Source organism: Neolamprologus brichardi, chromosome 5 (assembly GCF_056152115.1).
Source record: "Neolamprologus brichardi isolate AB-2024 chromosome 5, ASM5615211v1, whole genome shotgun sequence".
Taxonomy (NCBI): Eukaryota; Metazoa; Chordata; class Actinopteri; order Cichliformes; family Cichlidae; genus Neolamprologus; species Neolamprologus brichardi.
The window spans coordinates 20610997-20631021 of record NC_142108.1 but is presented as its reverse complement, the minus strand read 5'-3'; the positions used below and the strand labels follow the sequence as shown (position 1 = coordinate 20631021).

Here is a 20025-nt window from a genome sequence, read left to right as displayed (position 1 = left end):
ATCAGTGGTGATCTTATCAGATTGATGGAATTATAAATACAGATAATGACATTTTGACTCACCATGCAATAACAGGTAGTAAGCACCTGTGAACAGCTTAATTTTAGCACGGGAATGATCCCAAGTGCACTGCCAGTGCAGTAAAAGCATACCTGAATAAAAAACGAAAAATCATCCTGACAGAGAACAGAACAAAAGGCAGCCAACATCTAAAGAAGAGCTCTGAATGCCCTTCAAGAAGACTGCAGAATTATTCCTGAAGCCTTCTTAAAGAAAAAAGAAGAAAGTTTGCCTATGAGAGTTCAGACTGTGCTGAAGAATAAATGTGGTCATAACAAATACTGACCTTCAATCTTGTTACAATTGTACATTACCTAAGCTGCAACATGACTTCTACTGAACCTAAAGCTTTTCATGTGTTTCAAATGTGCATTGGCAAAGATTTCAAGAACTAAACACTGAGTATAAAGCAGTTGCTGTAATTAAATGCCTTAATGGTCTTGCTCCCCCACACCTTTCCGAGTTACTTCAGCCTTATATTCCTTCATGGACCCTCAGATCAGCTGACCAGCTGCTGTTGGTTGTCCCAAAATCAAGGCTTAAACGTAGAGGAGAACGAGCCTTTTCAGTTATGGCCCCAAAACTTTGGAATACGCTGCCTTTAAATATTAGACAGGCATCTTCGTTTCCTGTTTTTAAAATGCTTTTGAAAACACACCTTTTTTTGATAGCATTCAGACTGGCTTGAGTTGTTATGTTTTTTATGTGTTTTATTATGTTTTATGTGAGTGTCAGTGATTGTATCTTGTGTTTTACCCTGTGTTTCTGTACAGCACTTTGGGCAAACTTTTTGTTTTTAAACTTGCTATATAAATAAACTGGATTTGGATTTGGATTTACATGACTAAGTGTTTATGCAGCAGTTCCAAATGACACATTCTGTTCTTGTTTCAGCAGAAGCTTTACAAAGGATTACTATCAGTGTGACTATAGTGTGATGACAGCTATTCTCAAATGTGCAACTGTGACTTGCATGTTCCACCTTGGTATATTTTTTGGAACTAGCCGGGCTACTACTTCAGCTAGCCATAATTTGCATTAGCTAAATCTTATCTTTTGCTCAAGAACATAAAGTTTGGAATTTAATTGAAAATGTCCCTTAAATGTGTGATGTTCTGCTTTGGTTTTAAGTAGCAAATAATCAAACCAGCATGTAAAAGTTAAGCAACCACACCAGTATGTTTCTTTTTATGCATGCATTTATTTTATCTACTCAGTCCTATATTTTTTTTTTCCTTTTCATATAATGCATAAAAATAACACCACTGGTAGACCAGTGAAATATATGCTCCCCCAAGTAATTGCATGAAAACAATCAACATGTGATTGTACATTCATCAGGTACAAGTGTCACATTTCAGCAGGTTTACGGTTTGAGGTGTTTTTCGTTTACAAGTTCACTCATATTCATTCTCTCAAATGCTCACACATGCACACAGACACACAATTGCTGTACAACATCATCCCAACAGAAAATGCATTTGCCTTTCTGTTAGTTCACAGATAACATAGAATTCCTTAGTGTTTTTGGTCCAGACTCCATTTGTTAAATCCATTTGGCAAAAGGATTCTAATGGGATGTTTTAAAATCTGGAAGCAATCATCAATGTCCATAGATCTGAAGATGCCATCATGATTAAGACACAGAAGACACCTCTGTCTTGCTTGTTGAAACTGATGTCTCATCCTCCACCATGCCGCCCATTCCAATGGTGGTTAGCATGCAGTTACGGAACTGAAAGACACAGCCAATTCAGAAACTCAGAAAATAGTAAAAGACTGAAAAACAGAGAATAAAACTATGAGAATACATAACACCAACCTGTTTGTTCATTAGCACGTAGATAACAGGGTTGTACAAAGCGGAGCTCTTTGCAAAGAAAGCAGGGAGGGCTGCAGTGAGGGCAGTGAAAGAAGCTCCCTTGTTCATAAAAATCCAACCGGCGAAGCTAGCATACGGTGTCCAAGCTACCAGGAAGCCCAAGACCATCAAGACACACATACGGGTCACTTCCTTCTCAGCTTTCTGGGTAGAAGCTGAGTCCTGCTGCTGTGCTGCTGCCTGTTAAGTTTTTCATTTAAATGTAATCAATAATAGCAAGGTGCAATAAATTCGACAGTAGCAATGGCTAGCTTGGTTAGATTAACTGATCTATTATAAATAATTTAAGAACTTTAGCTTCACTTACAGCTTTGACTGTCAACACAAGACTTCCATAAGTGAAGAAAATGACGAAGACAGGAATGAAGAAGTGGACAATAAACATGTAGATGACATATGACTCATTGTTGAAACCTGGAGCCAGTGTGTAGTAGTCGGGACCGCAGGAACACTGCATTCCCTCAGGAATGTACCTGTGTGAGATTATTATTTTTTAAATCCCATGTATTTCTTCAATAAAATTAGCTTTTATCCAGCTTTTATTCAACATTCATAATATTTCAAGACCTTTACAACTAACTACTTATTCATCTTGTTAATCTCCTTTGTGCAGTATTATGACTGTTTAAAATCATTTTGATGAAATGAAAAGAAATAGAAATTACCTGGACCAGCCAAAGAGTGGAGGTGCAGCACAAGCCATTGCCATGACCCATGTGAAGAAAACTCCAGCACCAGCATGAGCTCCAGAGAACTTGAAGCTTCCCATGGGTTTGCAGACCACAATGTATCTCTCAACAGCCAGGACAACAAGTGACCAGAGAGCAACTTCACCTGTAGACAGAAAAGGTGAGTTATTCATTGATATTGTATATCTGCCAATGAAATAGAAAGGATCCTGAAAAGATCTGCTTTCTTTATTACCTCCAAGTGTGGCCATGAATCCCTCAATAGCACAGAAGGTGGGTCCAAGAATGAAGTAGCCATTAAGAGCTGATGTGATGGTGATGGTGAATCCAAAGCAGCACATGATGAGTCCAGCCACAGCCAGGTTGACCAGGATATAGTTGAGAGGTTGCCGGAGCTTCTTGTTCTGAGCAGTTACGAACAATGTCAGGCCGTTGATGGGAGTCCCAGTGCAGATCAGGAAGAACATGTAGAAAGCTAGAACTTTGTAAATTATCGGGTCTACCATATAATACTGATTGTACTCATAAGGACTTCTAACAATCCCAGTCCTGTTGGACATGGGAATGTAGAAGTTCTTGCCTTCAGTGCCATTGGGCTCAATTCCTCCATCCCAAGCCATCTTTGCTAGTCAGCTGTTTAGTTGTGTCTGCGTAAAAAGTCTACTTGTGCGGACGGTGACGATGTTTCAAGTTACACCCTGTGATTTTTATACCTCTCCACTAACCCTGTCAAACAGCCAAAATGGGATTAGCGGGTTGTGAGGTAGTGCAGAAGCTAAGAGGTCACTAATTAATCTTAACACCGGATAGACAGGACAGGGTCCAAACTAATTTGCTCCCCTTTTCAAGTCCGGAGGAATTCTCTTAATCCTTACTCGAGAAAGGGAATTACGTTCCCTCAGCTTTTAAAGTCTGAAGAGAAGTTAATCATGAGCAAACACACAAATCATACCTGAAATATGAGAAATGTCTGTGTATATAAGAACGTGTACTGATTTTAGAGTGTTAAATATATTAACTACAGCAGATAATGTTTAGTGATAGTGTGCTTTACATAGTCTGTGTCTTTTAATGTGAGCTATGTATGTGTTGAAATGTATGTGTTGCCTTCTTCTAATCCAATTCACTGTGGGTGCTTTCTTTCCTACAGTGCTTAACTACCCTACATTAAAATTTTTATGTGTTTATTATTTCAGACAAGACCTACAGTCAAGCGTTTTTCACCCTCACAGTCTGTCTCCATATGGAGGAACTTTGGGTGTCATTATCCTGATTGGATTAACCTCAGTATCTCACCTGTGGTAGCTGTGGTGTGGTAAAAGCTTACTGTCACAGGTCGGAAAGAAAATGTCCGGTAAAGACTTAGCCAATTTGTTGTCTTCTTTAAGCTACTGCAACACTATCAGTGGCAAAGAACATCTAATATCAGTTATACTTCTGTTTATTTGACAGATAGAAAGGATAGATTATGATTGGGCTACATGATGGAGAAACCACGTCATTTCTCTGTTACCTGTGATTAATTCAGATCAGCTTGTTTGTGATGCTCTGATTACTCCCAGTTAAATGTGATTTGATATGATAATAAATAAATTTACTTTCTTTTATATTTTCAATATCATTTATTGCTAATTTAATTTTGGCTTTTGCTGACTGGTGTGAATATTCAATATGCTATAATTTGTGATCGACCTCTGTGTATTAACTGCCCTTTGGATGCTTAAACATATCTATACATTGCAGATGTATATATTAGTATTATTACATACACTAAGCATTTCCATTTTATTCTTTTTTGTCCTATAATATTCTACCAGGGTTTGACTGTGGTAAGTAGCTGATAGCTAAACGGATGACACTACAGTGGAAACCAGACTGCAGATAATACCTTTCAACTCAGACACACCTCAAGGTGCCTCAGGTGGTAGCCTCATTACCTGACCTCAGGTAACAAATTAAGAGAAAGACTTAAAACACGATTTACTGGTAAGATCATTAACAAATTTCTCTTAACCTCACCCAACCTGAAATCTAATTTCGCTAAGTTGAGGTCATCACCATTTATAAAATAAGGAACTGTAATTACATTAAGTGTTTGTTAATTCCTAGAGGTGTCCAGTAAAATACATCTACACCCTCATTTCCAATCAGGAGGTTGAAGTCCTTTGAACACCCACAGTTTCGTTTGGTAGACCTTTGTAGATTTCTTTATGTTTGTCCAAATCTGATCTGGACTTTCTCAACTACATCCCGGTCAACTTAGCTGTGGATGGAGTGGAGATGATGGTTTCCAGGATTTCATGGCCACACACTAAGGTAAACTGCAACTGAAGACATCAAATGTAAATATCTAAACTTTTTTTGGTTCCTTCATATAATTTGTATCTCTTATACCGTAATAATGTCTATCATTTATAAATTAATACTGGTTGCTCAAAGATATGGCTCACTACAGTCTGTACACAATGAAAAAGCTTCACTTTCACTATGGATTACAGATCCTATTGTACTGAGTAATGTTAAAGGTTCGTGTGGTTTAAATTTGTAACTATAAACAACAAGATTTAGGTAGTTTACAGAAATAATCTACCTGGAACAAATTTTAAGTTTAATGCAACATTAAAACATTAAGTGCAAATAAGGAGTAAAGAACAAAGTGCAGTTAAAGGCTACAGAAATTTAGATCATATTTAATGCAAATGTAATACAAGCAAAAAACCTTTGTGAATCGAGCATGAATGATAATAAAAACACAATACACTTAAGCTAACAAGAATCTTTTACGCATAAATATATAAGATATAAGATATAAATATATAGCAATATGACTTTTAAAAGCACTGTAACTGTCTGTGTGATGACTGTGCTTCCAGATGGATGCGACAGACACAAGTCATCGCTGATGAACTGACGCACTGTTGCTTGTTATTCTGTTGGACAGAAGCTGTAAGCGCATCTCTAATGAGATTGAGCGCAAACTTTATCCTTACTCAATTTAATCTGTAAAATTTGCTTAATCGCTGACATTCAACACAAACTCCCTGTTTGTCTTAGCACCATTTCTTTCTCTTCTGCTTAAGAAACTCTTAGCCTCTTAAAAGTCTCCATTCCTATTCCTGTTTTTCACCTCAGAAGCTTACTTAAGATACTTTGTGGATAAGTTTAGTTTTAACCTGTATTTAATCTTACCTTTAAGGCAGAAATTATCAAAACACTTTACCATTTTAAGAATTTCCTTAAAGTTTAGTTACGAGGAACATCTCTTTATACTGTGAGATTTGGTGAATACGGCCAGTGATGTGCAGAAATTTGAGCCTTTTATCCTCAATGAGCTGCTTCCGCTCAGCCATATTCTCAGGATGAGTGTCTTTCTTGAGGTCATTTTACAGAATCTCTGTTGAATAAACGATTGGGCTCTGACAAGAACACTTACTCTATAGGAGAAGTACAGAAGACAAAGTACCTGTTTGCTTCACAATATCAAGGATTAGAGTATAGTAGTATAAGCCTCCCTCCAAGCCACAGGCTCAGTAGCATGGAGAGTACAGCAGTCATAAAAGCAGAGCTGATGAGCCTGTCAGAAAGACAGAGCTACAGTGAGAAGTAGTCTGTTCAGGGCAAAGTAGAACATGAAATTACAAATTAGTATTCGAGCTGTAACAATATTGTTGCAATAAAGTGAGACGCTGCTTTCAATCAAAGCACAATTTCATCTGCACTGTTATTGTAAATTCCCACTCGCCTTAAGTATTAACTGGAAATTTTAAGATTTGAAATCTTTGCTTAGTCCACTACAGTGACTGTGAAAGTTTGGCTACCCTTGTAGTCAAGGGAACAGTTTAAATCATGAATATTCTACTCAGTTTAGATCTGTGGCATTTTATATTAAGGGAAATGAATGTTTTGTTTTCAGCAGTAGAGAAAATGATATTATTCGGATGTGGTTTCATATGTGAAGCATGTTTGGTGATAAATTCTATTTATTTTAATGAGTGAGAACTTAACTATCTCAATGTGGTTATGTAGTTATTATAGGGTATTTGCCAAATGCATATTGACTGTGTTATTAATTAAACCAGAACTGACCAAACTAACTTGAAAATTATGGATTTAAAATGAAAAGCTCTGAGCTTTTTGTCTTTGTATTGTACATGTTTTGTTTAGAGCTATTAGCATTCATGTAACTACTATAGTTTTGTTTTTTTTATTTATTAATTTTGTTTGTTAAATTCATTCTTGGGATGAATTGGGATTTGGGGAAAGAATTTTCATCAGTGTCCAGCCTTTTTAATTTTCTCAAATTATCTTGAAATTTCAAAAATGTAGCACAATTAAGATTTTTAATACAAAATTCCTAATGAGGATATATGGGATTTGTTTAAGTTCATGTAGTGGTGAACATTTACTCTCTCTACAGCAGCAGGACTTGCCTACTTTGCAAAGATCAGTGGAATATTGTTTATTTACATTTAAATAACTGCTTGGTTTCTTAAAAATTTAAAACTGGAAACTGGCTGCAGTGATTTAATAAACAGAAGACGTTTTAACGTATCAAGTAAGAGTAATCAAAAGTAAAAGTACTCAATATACATAACAGCTCATGTCAGAACTATATATTTTCTGTACCACATTGGTGATGGAATGATAAAAGTAAAAAAGGACAAGTATAGAAAAATGTATTTACGTTATGTTCTATAAGTATATAATGTATGCAGCTTGTCAAATTACTTGGAATGTAGAAACATAGTACACCAGTTTTTATGCTTTGATTGTTTATTATTATAATAAAGGTTTATTCTCCTGTAGAATAGAATTTGAAAGCAAATAAATCTATTATTATTAGTTTATCTTAGAAAATATATGAATAAATTTTTCGAACATTTAGTCTAAATAAATAAATAAATAAATGCTAATAATGTGTTAATAAAGTTCAATACATGTTAGATATGTTGTGTGGTTCATTTTCTTCCTTTTTGCAGAGTTTTAACAAGAGCATCAAGGAGCTACTTCAATGCTGGAAACACCCTACACTCCAAAACAACATTTTCAACACCGCTCTATTCCAACCAGAAACTAAAGACCCCTCTGCAAGCTGAAGCTTAACCCTTCATAATGTGAACAGGACCTCTTCTTCAAAAAGCAAAGATGCACCCACTAAACCTAGATATGAACAGAACTGGTGAGGGCTAAAGGCAGAAATGTAAATTGAGCTCCAAGATATAACAATCTAATATTTTTCACCTTGCAGTGGTAAAAAGCTGGTCTTCATTTGGGCGTTGGGTTAATTAGAATCACCAGTTAACCCCTAAAAATTGAATGTCTTTGTACTGTGGCTGCAAAAAGGTCTCCATTTTGGAGACAACACATAGGATTTGAAGAATGTGAAGACTCAAAAAGCAAACCACAACAATCAGATGCTGTTCCCTCAACCCAAAGACACAGGTAAAAGAAATCCTCTTACCCAAAATCTCCGTACAGTATATAATCCACCTCCTCTGCAGGAGATTGTGTTGCATTCTAAGGTGAGTCTGGCTGAAGCCAAAGACCAGGCTCCCCTCTCTCCGGATTATTCCACCTATTGGAAATCAGGAACTAGATTGCCTTTGGATGTTTCCCAGTCCACTAAGGCACAGACCCCTAATACATGAGGCAGGCCCAGAGAGGGTCTACTTGGCAGGCAAGAATGGCCCTGATAACTTTTTTCTTAACAATATATTTTAGTGCCTCAGTTTTCATTACATGGAATGTTTTAGAATTGATTTTAAGATGTCCTTTCATCCTGGACCAATTTGCCTTTGGGAGATGCAAAAAGTGGCAAAGTGTCTCTGACAATATTTAAAGTCCTCCACTAGTGGAGGAATTTGTTCGGTTACTTTTAATAATTGGATGAAAATCCTTCAACATCACTATGTGCCGTGTTTGTTTTCTTGACTTTCTCTTCCAGGTGTTTGTTTTTGCCAGGTTCCTTCAGATGATTTCTAGATGTTTTCTAACAAAGTCTCGTCTGGCCTTCTTGTTCTTGAGTGTAACCAGACGTTTGCATCATGATACAAAACCCTCTGGATTTCAATGATGAGATGTCCTCCTCTTCCAGAGTATTCCAGACTTGGCTGATGTTGTTTTTCGTTTTTTAAACATAAAAATAATTCTGCCACTGCATGTAGCTAGCTTCTTCTAAAGTTTTGTTTACCCCTGTGACAGATTTATTTTTTAAGCCTAATGATTGATTTGTGATAAAGCAAATATGTCATGTCAAGGGAACAGGAGTCACATGGCCTTGAAACGTCTTGTCGGTCAATTTTCTAAATGAATTTTGAGCCTCTAGAAATGGCTGTGTAAAAAAAACAAGGTGAAAGTATGTAATTCAATCACATATTGATTCTGTTATTAAAAATTTACTGTGGTGGTTTATACACTCAAAAAAATGAAACCTTGACTTTAATTAAAATTATTTTGTCAACAGGTTCCACGAAATTGCATTGTGTTAGTTTAAAGCAAAAATCTTTAAGTCATTTTAATTTTAGTTAATAAGGATTAACAAGAGATATTTAAGACTACCTAAATCAAGTTATGTTGTATGACCATAAATGATATATTTACAGGTTAGATAGTTTAGATTAGTTACTTATACACATTTCTTATGTGTGGCAGTAAAATGTTAAATTTAAGTTAGATTAATTCAAATATTATATTTTCAGCCACCTTGTGCTTTACTAATTAGTTTTACATAAATCTATTATGTCAACATGTTCCACATAAATGAATTAAGTACATCCAAATTATTTTTTTATATTTCCTTTATTGCCAACACATTCAGTGAGCATTTGTGTAAATCCAGTCCGAAACAAAACACAACAGCTCATTAGGGTTCGTAACTAACAGTATGTAGACAGATGCAACATCAAGATTTTAAATTAAATGTCTGTATCTGCCATAAATAAAAGAAAAAAACATTGAAGACCACATAACACATTGATAAGATAACACTTGAGTTATGCACATGTGATGCTAGTAAGGTCTGTGGAGTGCTTTTTCTTTAAAGTGTCTGAAATGGATAGCAAAGTTGCTATTTGCAATGATTGCTTAGGGTCAGTTCAGTAACACAACGCCAATGAAGTGCTTTCCTTTAACAATGCAAAGTGAAGTGTCCACCTCAACAGCCACAATTAAAAAAAATTAATGTAATAATAATAATAATTTACACAAAATGCTAATGAAGCCATTACAGCTTTTATTGTTATTTATCAAGATCCAAAAAATATTGATCACAGCTGATCTGAAAAGAATTTCATACCTCATGTCTTTGAACTGCAACCTTTACACTGGTTCAGATCTGGAGAAGAAATAACAGGGACATGGGATGGATCAGTAAAGAAAACTTAACTTATAAAACAGTTTTCTTTTGAAAAGCATAACAGTTCACATACCACATACAAGCTCAGCAGTACCACATACACCACATCAGTATAGGAGGGAGCAGGTAAAGGCCAGGATCTGAAATTTAGAAAGTAAAACAAGAAATTCATTAATTAACTTCAAGAAGCAAATTACTGATTGAATTACAACTACATAAAATACTACTCAGAAGAAAAGCATGAGATTGACACTGCCACGTGCTAACTTTCTATAGAAACAATTATCACCAGGTCTGTGGACCTCCATTGTCTGTCCACTCATATGTCGTGAATAATTTCATTTAAAAAAACTTAAGTGTGTGATTTAACAAAATGTAATTTATAACTATGTTGATATGTATAACTCCGCTAGGAAACATGCTACAGACATGCTACAGACCATTTTTACATAATACAGATTACTGACAGCGCATAACAATTAGGGCTGGGTATCGTCACTGATTTTTAGAATCGATTCAATTCCGATTCACAAGGTCCAGAATCGATTCGATCCACGATTCGATTTAATTCGATTCGATTCGATTCACTTAGATTTGAATATGGGAAATTTTGACAGTCAGAAATATTATAATTCAGATTAGTACGTTTACATATTTTTGTATCTATAAAAAGGAAGCTGACACACGCAAGACTTTATCAAAGGTGTGAGCATCACAGCAGATGCCTTTGTGTCAAAGTAGCTGAAGATAAAACACAGAAACACATGAAGGTGATTTTTCCTGGCCTGGGATTTTATAAAAATATTCTGCAGTACATCAAAAACGAAAGAAAACCATTAATCAACATATGAACATTACCTCTGAAGTTACAGCGGTTTTATTAGAGACACGGCTAAGCATTTTGCATTTTGCATAATTTTAAAAAGTTTAAATTTGTTCAGCATTGAACGGCAGAAATTAGGTTTTCTTTTCGGAAGTATATAAAACAGAAAAAAAAAAAAAGTCGGCCGATAGCGCTGTAAACAACGGTAGACTTGTGCGTAACAAGCAAGCGAATAATGCAGAAAACCATACAGAGAGAGAGGGGGGGAGAGAGAGAGAGAGAGAGAGAGAGACAGAGAGCTGTGCATCGTGGTCGAAGCAAAACAGTAAAAGTCAGAGTGAATACATGACGATGTTTTTGTGAAGCGTAGTTTGGATCCTCTTTTGCTGCTGGTTCGGTCAATATTGTTTGGAGAGACATCAAACTAACAGCTTTAGAATCAGGGCATAAAGGGCGTGAACACAAAGCGCAGACCCGCGGACAGATCAGAATCAGCGGGCTGTCGGCTTTCAGACCCGACTGTGAGAAATTCGACATCTAACTGATTCTGATCCGCGGGCTGCGCTGTGTGTTTAAGTCTTTGTGCAGAATCCGTGTTCCTGCTCTCATTTACTGTTTTAGCTGTTTGGTGGTTGTTGAAATTTTGTGAGATTTCACCTGAGATTCTGGCATTTCGGGCAAAATAAATTTATATTAAAAAAATCGATTCAGGATTTTAATGAATCGATTTTACGTAATCCAAGCCAGAATCGATTTTAATCGATAAATCGATTATAAAAACCCACCCCTAATAACAATGATGTCACAGTGGCTTTCGCCCTCGACTTTTTGGATTTTAAATCTCACAACTTCATGCTATCCTATTCGATATTTATGACTCTCGGATTACAGTAAAGGAATCCCAAGAAAGCAAATGAAAAAATAACCCCATGAACCCCTGTAGCTAATCCCTTAATAAAACAAAAAACAATAAAAAGGTTTCTTACACGTTCCACAAAATAAGCATGTTAACATATAGGCAGTTAATATAGTTGTTAGCAATAGCCTGAGATAAACAGGCACACTAAATTTCATCCCTTGTAATATTATATTTCATCTTTAGCCCAGGTTTGCTCTGTGAGGGGGATACTTCATCTGTTCCCAAAAACCTTGCACACGATGTATACCTATACCAGGGGTCGGCAACCTGCGGCTCTTTAGTCCATACTGCGGCTCCGCGTGGTTTGGGAAAATAAATTACAAGTATTTACCTGAAGTGTATTTTTTTTGTATTAGTTCTTTTTAAACTTGTAGTTCTACATTGAACGATTACTGTGATATTGAAATATAAAAATAAAATTATATTTTATTATTTTTCGCTCAAAATAAGCGTCACACTCGCGGAAGCCGAGTTAGTTCAGCTGGGTCTTTCCTTTTTGTTATATTTCTTTAAGAGTTCAAAATGTGTGCATTACATAAATAAAATGGAATTTTCTCTGTAGCACTTTATGGATTTCACAAGCAACAACAACAACAACAACAACAATATATACAGTGTTATCTTCATTTTAGATCTCACAAAGTATTTGCGGCTCCCAGTGTTTTCTTTTGCGTGGAAACCGGGACCAAGTGGCTCTTTGGGTGTTAAAGGTTGCTGACCTATACAAACACCAACTGTCCAGTGGTCTCACGGTTCCCGTGTTATGATGGCAGGACTTGGCAGGATGAAAGCAGATGTATCCAGGACCCAGTAAAACTAATGTAGCAGAAGGACACGCAAACTATATAACATGTCTTGTAAGACAAACGCAAAATATAACCACGCTCAACATGTAGATACTAAACAACATAGTCAAAGAAAAAAGTGGTCTTACCTCTCAAAGAGACAGCAGCTTGCCGCCATAAACAACGTCTTTAAGTTAAATTTGAAGTCTTGCGCATGAGCAGGTCCAAACCCTGAAACCTTGTTGTTCTTCGCGGTTTTATTACAACTGTTTTTGCATTACTGCCACCTTGTGGATATACGAAGTATATCGATCCTAATTAACTGTTAATTAATTAAATGTTATGCCATCAAGTAACACATTAGTATTCTGTACAGACAATAATAGACACAATTACGTAGACTTTATTAGAAAGACATATTTTAACTTAACAAAAACATATATTTTAAGTAAGATGAAAATAAATAATTAATATACACTGAACAATCCACCTCATTCATTTTTTTTGAGTGCAGAAGCATAACTATAGAAATTATGTCTCTGTCATGCGTCACCTATGTGTGACCAGTAGATGTAAAGCACGTGAGCTAATTCAGCCTTTAGCTGCTTAAATTCACCAAGAAAGACAACGCCTTTCCAACTGTACTGACCCTGTAGTCAAAGGTCTACATGATAAAATACGTTAAAGCATATGTGACACAACGGCATAGACTGACTTGTGCTCTGGTCTATAATTACTAACCATTTTTCAAAAACAACAACCAATAATTATTTAATTGACAACAGGGAATTTGATTCAATGTAAACACATTTTGGCCAAAAAGATGTAAGCTGAAGTTTTAGCTTCAGCCTATGTTTTATACATAACACATTCTAAATGAAATCCCTTTATTGACTAGATTTTATCAAAGCAAACACCAAGAAAAATGATAAATGAATAAATGAATAGGTAGTAAAAAGAGATATAGAAGAGATAGCTTAGTAGGTAGCTCCATGATTGGAAGGTCGAGGGTCCACCAAACAGCTACCCTGAGGTACCCCTGAGCAAGGTACCATCCCTACACACTACTGCCTGGGTGCTGGATTGGTGGCTGCCCACTACTTCACTGAGTGAATGGGTTAAATAAAGAGAGTAATTTCCCTACAGGGGATTAATAAAGCATACAAAATAATAATAATGAAAAAAATAAATAAAATGGAATATTTCATCAAGAAAAAATACTCATATTTCAGTTTTATTTACATTTACATTTATTTAAAACTTATTCTTAAACATTTTAAAGACACATCCTTTGAAGTCAGTAAAGTCACTTTTAGAATTTTACAGCTGTGTAGATTTTACAGCTGTGTGATCATGTATAATGATCTTCACATTAAAAGAAAATCCATACACACTCTATTTCAATATCATTTAGTTGTTTTTCTTTATTATTATTTTGCCACATTATAAGGGTTGTTTTGCTTTAGTGATAATTTATTAATTTCAACTGTTTCTTTCAAAAATATTAGCTCCCTTTCCACTTTATTTTGAAGCTGTTCCAAACTTTACCCATATTTAGTGTAACCGACAAACAACAATTTAGACACATTACATGTGTCATTTATTTATAATATTTCCAGTTTAGAGCCCAGCACTGAAGGTTATGGAACCTGACAAGTAACCTTAAACCAGAGTCAACATTTCTTATCTGTACATGATGATTTTTTATACAGATGTGCTCTGAGCCAGCATCAGTCTATCTTTTCATTAGTAATCTGTGATTTGCCATATCACATGCATTTTTAAGATCAATAAACACCCCCAAAATGTACTCCTTGTTGTCATTTGCAATTTTTGTAACGTATTTTCTACAATTTAAATGACACCCATTGAGGTGGCTATTCAATAAATCGCATTTTTCAATGAAATTATCATAACTTTTCAAAAACAGAAGACACATTTTTCTTTAATGGAAAAAATGCTTCTAATCACTTGCATAAATGAGAATGACTTCTGGTGTTTTTATTTTACCTGGAAATATACCAGTACCGATAAAAAATATGATTCAAATATGCAAACACATGTTTCTGTTTTACAGTAAAAACCTTAGCTAATTACCATATGTTAGTAATTAGCTATGTAAGCCGTATTATATAAACAGAAAAGTAATTACATTAACATTTATTAGTCCCTTAACAAACCCAACTAGCCCCACTCAACCCTAGCACGGCCAAAACAGTCAGTTATAACATCTGAATGAGAAACAAGATTAGCTTTTTTGTTTCTCAAATCAGTGCACTATAACTAACATTTTGAGGGATAATTAAGTGAGTAAAAGTCGGCGTTGGGAGTGCAGCTCACGTCATTTATTGAATAATACATGACAGAGAGAGTAACTGTTTTTCCCAGTATGGCTCATTAGGTTGAATGTTTTGTCTGCGTGGATTACAAAAAGGGGGGGGGGGGGGGGGGGGGGGAATCCTCTGACACTATTGATCCTGCTGCTGTATCAAGCTGCATGTATTTAATAAATTCCTCCAACTAGCTCAGAATATCAAACAGGTTTTACAAGCGTTGGCACTTCCTCGTATTTGGCGTAAGATATTGCATTCAGCACACTTACTCCGAGATTCACGCACGTCTAGATATTTATGGAAGTGTGTTGCGTTTATGTGCCTTTTTTGTACACGAGGAAAGCGTGTATATGGTTGGGAAAACTACATTTCAAAACACAACGCACCACGGGAGGCATAAAAAATAGTTGTATACCCATTTTGAAAAGCGAGTGTCCAGATAACTATCATTATATTCAAACAATAAACAAAATTATCAAAGTAAAAACAAAAACAAAAACAAGCATATTCACTACACTACGACCTAGAATGCCAATCTACATATTCTTTTTGTGTTATAGCGAGTGTTTTTGACTAACCTGATCCCCGACTGGGGCTTATTTTGCGGTATTTAGGTGCGTCTGACGCTGAGGGATTTCTGTCATTTTTAATTCTCCGCCTCTTTCCTTTTCTTTTCTTCCGACCATCCATTTCGCGGTTTCTCTAAAAGTAATCTGTAGCAGAAGCAGGTAGATACTGGGAGCACTGCGAAAGAAGTGCACGGGTGCATGCGCGCAGCAGGGGACACCCAGTGGCGAGTTGCACTTGAAGTGAACTCAGAGAGGTCATTTGTTACTGTTTGCAGTATAGCAGTTTGTGCAGTAACTGTTCACGCTAGGCCAAAACGACTCTCGGCACACCAGAAAATGTCCTTACAGTTCCGATGAGCTTCCTGCCACTGAGGGTGGCGTTTATTAGACACACTCTAAGTAAATTAGAAATACTATATGACACCAGAAATGACCAAAATCTGCGTGTCTGTTCTAAACTGTTAACTGCTGGCGTGAGTTCACATATTCATGGTCAAATGTTAAACGTCTCTTTGAGGCGTCAATTAGGCATTGGACCAGTTGGCTGAATCACCTACTGTAACACCTACACTGAAAAAAAGGGATTGGCCAGCTCTTGGATTTACGTAAGCATCTTGCGTGTATTTAACACAATTGCCTCATGCTTTAAAGTTAGGTGTAACTATATAGTGTAGAAACTACATGATATGCAGAGAGGGTAGATTAAATTGTTCATATCATGTTCAAGTGAAGTAAGTCAATAATATAGCAATGTTAAATCCCGCGACACTGCATGGGTTTCAGTCTCGCACTCTTTTTTGGTATACCAAAAAAAGTAAATTGGGTGGTTGTTACATTAAAAAAGTCTACCTTGTAATTTGAACACAATAATTTCATGTTTCTATGAACGTAATTAAATCATGTAGGATTTGCATGGAATTCAAAAACTTAATTTGTTCTTGTTGAGATGACAGGATACAATCTAGTAAGAGTGGTTAGTTGCTGAACTCATGAAATTCACAAGATCGCACAAGATTTCAAACTGCAGGAAAATCAGTGGAGTTATAAGAGGCAGACAACTACACACACACCACATGCATGCTATTGCTATTTATTGTGGATTAACCTGTCAAGGATAAAAACAAAAAAATTCTGCATCAAACACAGGAAATCATAGCTTTCCTGTGTTTCCTAGATTGTTGGCATGGTGGTTAGTGCTGTTGCTTCACAGTAAGAAGGTCCTGGGTTCAAATCCACATTCTGGCTAGTTTGCACTGGTTTCTCTCTGGGTATTCTGGTTTCCTCCCACAGTTAAAAGTCATGCAGCTATTAGAGCCAAGTTAATTGATGATTCTAAATTATCCGTGAATGTAAGTGTAAATGGTTATTTGTTTCTATGTGATAGACTGGTGAGCTGTCCAGGGTGTACCCTGCCTCGTAACCTATCACTTCAGGGTTATTTCCCAGCTCTCCTGCAACCCAGAGGATGGTAGTCATTGTAAATCCATTCAATTTTTATGGTAACCAGGATCTAGACTTTGTTGAACATTATGTAATATGAAGACAACATGTAGTATTTAAGTGACCAAGTAGTATTGGGGTAAAAGTTATTGAATAGTGTTGAAATAAAATGACAAAATTGTGAAGGATTAAAATATTCCAAGAGCTCAACTTACTTCATCTGAACATGTTTCAATCGCGTTTTAGAAACACAAAATGCACAGGTTTATTGAATATGAAAAAGTTGTGTTGATTTAACTCAGTTGTTTAAGTTTCTGCCAAAGCAAAACATTTGTGTGCAACAAATGTCCACTATTGAATCAAGTAAATCCAACATGGCCTTTTTTTCAGTATACTGAAATAACAAAACTATAGCAATTAGGTCTTCAGTTGTGTTGTTTTGAATACACTCAGTTTTTTCCCAATCTTTGTGTTTGACCCCACCACGCTGATGGGGTACTGAACACACAGCATGTATTGAAACAAATAAGATATACATCGCTATATCAACAGTCTTGCTTTACCATGAATAATTGTCATAGGTATTCATATATTTAATAGTCACAAATTCCTTAATCACTTCAGTTCATTTTAGTTCATTTGATAAAGTTCCTTTGATAAACTGTTTAAACAAATGATCAAAAGTTTAAAAACACTTCAGTTTTCTATCTCCTAATTGCAAAGACTTGGGAGAAATTCTTTCAAATGCTCCAAATCACATAAATTAATACAATAGTTTTAGGATTGTGTTAAGGTTATGGTTACTTCCTTTCTGAGGTTTCATTTTTAAATACTCCAACCATAAAACTTATTTATTTATTTATTTTACCTTAAACTGAATTTCTAAAACGATTTGAAACAATGTTTGTACTACACTGTGAATTTAAGCAATGACAACCAAAAGCAAAGAAAAATATCATTTCCTATAAGAAGGGTGTGTGTAATGTAAAGCATAATTTTCTGCAAAATGAGGAAATTTATATGTCGAGAGGCCAAGATGTTTGACCCTAAGGTCATTGTCCCTCTTTGCTTGTTAAAGTCAATTATCAGTCAGACTTGATCTGTTCACTTCCTCACAATCCTCTTGTAATCTAATTTTGCTAATTTAAGGATAACCTTGAGCAGGTATAAAACACCAAGGCAGCCATAAACTACCTGTGTGTGGTTGGTTTACACCTTTCTAACACTACTGGGATATTCCATCAGCTGAAACCCAAGCAAAATAGACAACAGAAGATGGCTTGGGAAGGAGGAATTGAGCCCAATGGCACTGAAGGCAAGAACTTCTACATTCCCATGTCCAACAGGACTGGGATTGTTAGAAGTCCTTATGAGTACACTCAGTATTACCTGGCAGACCCGATCTTTTTCAAGCTCCTGGCTTTCTACATGTTCTTCCTGATCTGCACTGGGACTCCCATCAACGGCCTGACATTGTTCGTAACTGCTCAGAACAAGAAGCTCCGGCAACCTCTCAACTATATCCTGGTCAACCTGGCTGTGGCTGGACTCATCATGTGCTGCTTTGGATTCACCATCACCATCACATCAGCTGTTAATGGCTACTTCATTCTTGGAGCCACCTCCTGTGCAGTTGAGGGATTCATGGCCACACTAGGAGGTAAGCAAGAAGTCAGATCCTTTTCAGGATCCTTTCTATTTCATTGGCAGATATACAATATCAATGAATAACTCACCTTTTCTGTCTACAGGTGAAGTTGCTCTCTGGTCACTTGTTGTCCTGGCTGTTGAGAGATACATTGTGGTCTGCAAACCCATGGGAAGCTTCAAGTTCACTGGAGCTCATGCTGGTGCTGGAGTACTCTTCACATGGATCATGGCAGTGGCTTGTGCTGCACCTCCACTCTTTGGATGGTCAAGGTACTCAGATATTTCTGAATATTTTATTTAGTTAAATAGCCTTTTGTACTTTTAAGCCACTAACTTGAAAATGAGATATTTTCACTCACAAAACTAGATGTTAAATGTAAAGAGCTATTTTTACTGAATGTGGACATGACTTTCTTTCTCACAATCTCACACAGGTACCTTCCTGAGGGAATGCAGTGTTCCTGTGGTCCTGACTACTACACACTGGCTCCAGGTTTCAACAATGAGTCATATGTCATTTACATGTTTGTTGTTCACTTCTTCTTTCCTGTCTTCATCATTTTCTTCACTTATGGAAGTCTTGTGATGACAGTCAAAGCTGTAAGTGAAGCTAAAGTTCTTAAATTATTTATAATAGACCAGTTAATCTAACCAAGCTAGCCATTGCTACTGTCGAATTTATTGGTGTTATATTAATCTAACTGACCATAAAACTTAACAGGCAGCAGCACAGCAGCAGGACTCAGCTTCTACCCAGAAAGCTGAGAAGGAAGTGACCCGTATGTGTGTCTTGATGGTCTTGGGCTTCCTGGTAGCTTGGACACCGTATGCTAGCTTCGCCGGTTGGATTTTCATGAACAAGGGAGCTTCTTTCAGTGCCCTCACTGCAGCCATCCCTGCTTTCTTTGCAAAAAGCTCAGCCTTGTACAACCCTGTTATCTACGTGCTAATGAACAAACAGGTTGGTGTTATGTATTCTTACAGTTTTCTTCTCTGTTTTTCAGTCTTTTGCTGTTTTCTGAGTTTCTGAATTGGCTGTGTCTTTCAGTTCCGTAACTGCATGCTATCCACCATTGGAATGGGCGGCATGGTAGAGGATGAGACATCAGTTTCAGCAAGCAAGACAGAGGTGTCCTCTGTGTCTTAATCATGATGGCATCTTCAGATATAAGGACACTGATGATCGCTCGCAAATTTTCAAAATTCCCATTAGAGAAATCTTTTGCCAAATGGATTTAAGAAGCAGACTTTGGACAAAAACACTAAGGAATTCTATCTTATCTTATCTCTGAACTAACAAAAAATGCATTTTCTGTTGAGGTGATCTTGTACAGCAGTTGTGCGTCTGTGTGCATGTGAGAGCATTTGAGTGAGTGAGTCGATGTGTAGGAACTCAGATCCTCAAAATGTCAAAAGACAAACTGTAAAACTGCTGAAATGTGACACTTTTACCTGATGAATGTGCAATCACATGCGTGTGTGTATACTTAACTGGTCTACCAGTGGTGTTATTTTTATGTA

The 20025-nt window shown here is 36.4% G+C and overlaps 2 protein-coding genes and 2 long non-coding RNA genes across 4 annotated transcripts; 2 read left to right on the top strand and 2 right to left on the bottom strand.

The window, feature by feature from the left end:
- Positions 1 to 1241: 1241 nt before the first annotated feature.
- LOC102779599 (green-sensitive opsin-like) lies at positions 1242 to 3337 on the bottom strand. The gene is made up of 5 exons (XM_006783089.2): positions 2867 to 3337; positions 2608 to 2776; positions 2250 to 2415; positions 1883 to 2122; positions 1242 to 1795 (listed from the first exon to the last, which is right to left on the bottom strand). Exons 1-5 carry the CDS (start codon positions 3249 to 3251, stop codon positions 1697 to 1699), a joined length of 1059 nt encoding a protein of 352 aa, XP_006783152.2. The 5' UTR covers positions 3252 to 3337; the 3' UTR covers positions 1242 to 1696.
- Positions 3338 to 4745: 1408 nt separating this feature from the next.
- On the top strand, positions 4746 to 9061 carry LOC102780263 (uncharacterized). The gene is made up of 2 exons (XR_436647.3): positions 4746 to 4947; positions 7611 to 9061. It is a non-coding gene; the product is annotated as an uncharacterized LOC102780263 (long non-coding RNA).
- A 351-nt stretch (positions 9062 to 9412) lies between these two features.
- LOC102780463 (uncharacterized) lies at positions 9413 to 12681 on the bottom strand. The gene is made up of 3 exons (XR_436648.3): positions 12662 to 12681; positions 10059 to 10125; positions 9413 to 9964 (listed from the first exon to the last, which is right to left on the bottom strand). It is a non-coding gene; the product is annotated as an uncharacterized LOC102780463 (long non-coding RNA).
- A 5428-nt stretch (positions 12682 to 18109) lies between these two features.
- opn1mw4 (opsin 1 (cone pigments), medium-wave-sensitive, 4) lies at positions 18110 to 19741 on the top strand. The gene is given in 5 exon segments (NM_001289977.1): positions 18110 to 18514; positions 18606 to 18774; positions 18939 to 19104; positions 19226 to 19465; positions 19553 to 19741. Coding segments are annotated over 5 exon segments (1059 nt in total). The 5' UTR covers positions 18110 to 18129; the 3' UTR covers positions 19652 to 19741.
- Positions 19742 to 20025: the final 284 nt, after the last annotated feature.

Bases quoted from the DNA above. Each gene is read 5' to 3' on its own strand.
- LOC102779599 (XM_006783089.2), bottom strand. From the start codon at position 3,251: ATGGCTTGGGATGGAGGAATTGAGCCCAATGGCACTGAAGGCAAGAAC. The intron at 2,416-2,607 runs GTAATTTCTATT...AATCTCACACAG, and splicing joins CCACTCTTTGGCTGGTCCAG to GTACATTCCTGAGGGAATGC. The intron at 2,123-2,249 runs GTAAGTGAAGCT...AAAACTTAACAG, and splicing joins TTGTGTTGACAGTCAAAGCT to GCAGCAGCACAGCAGCAGGA.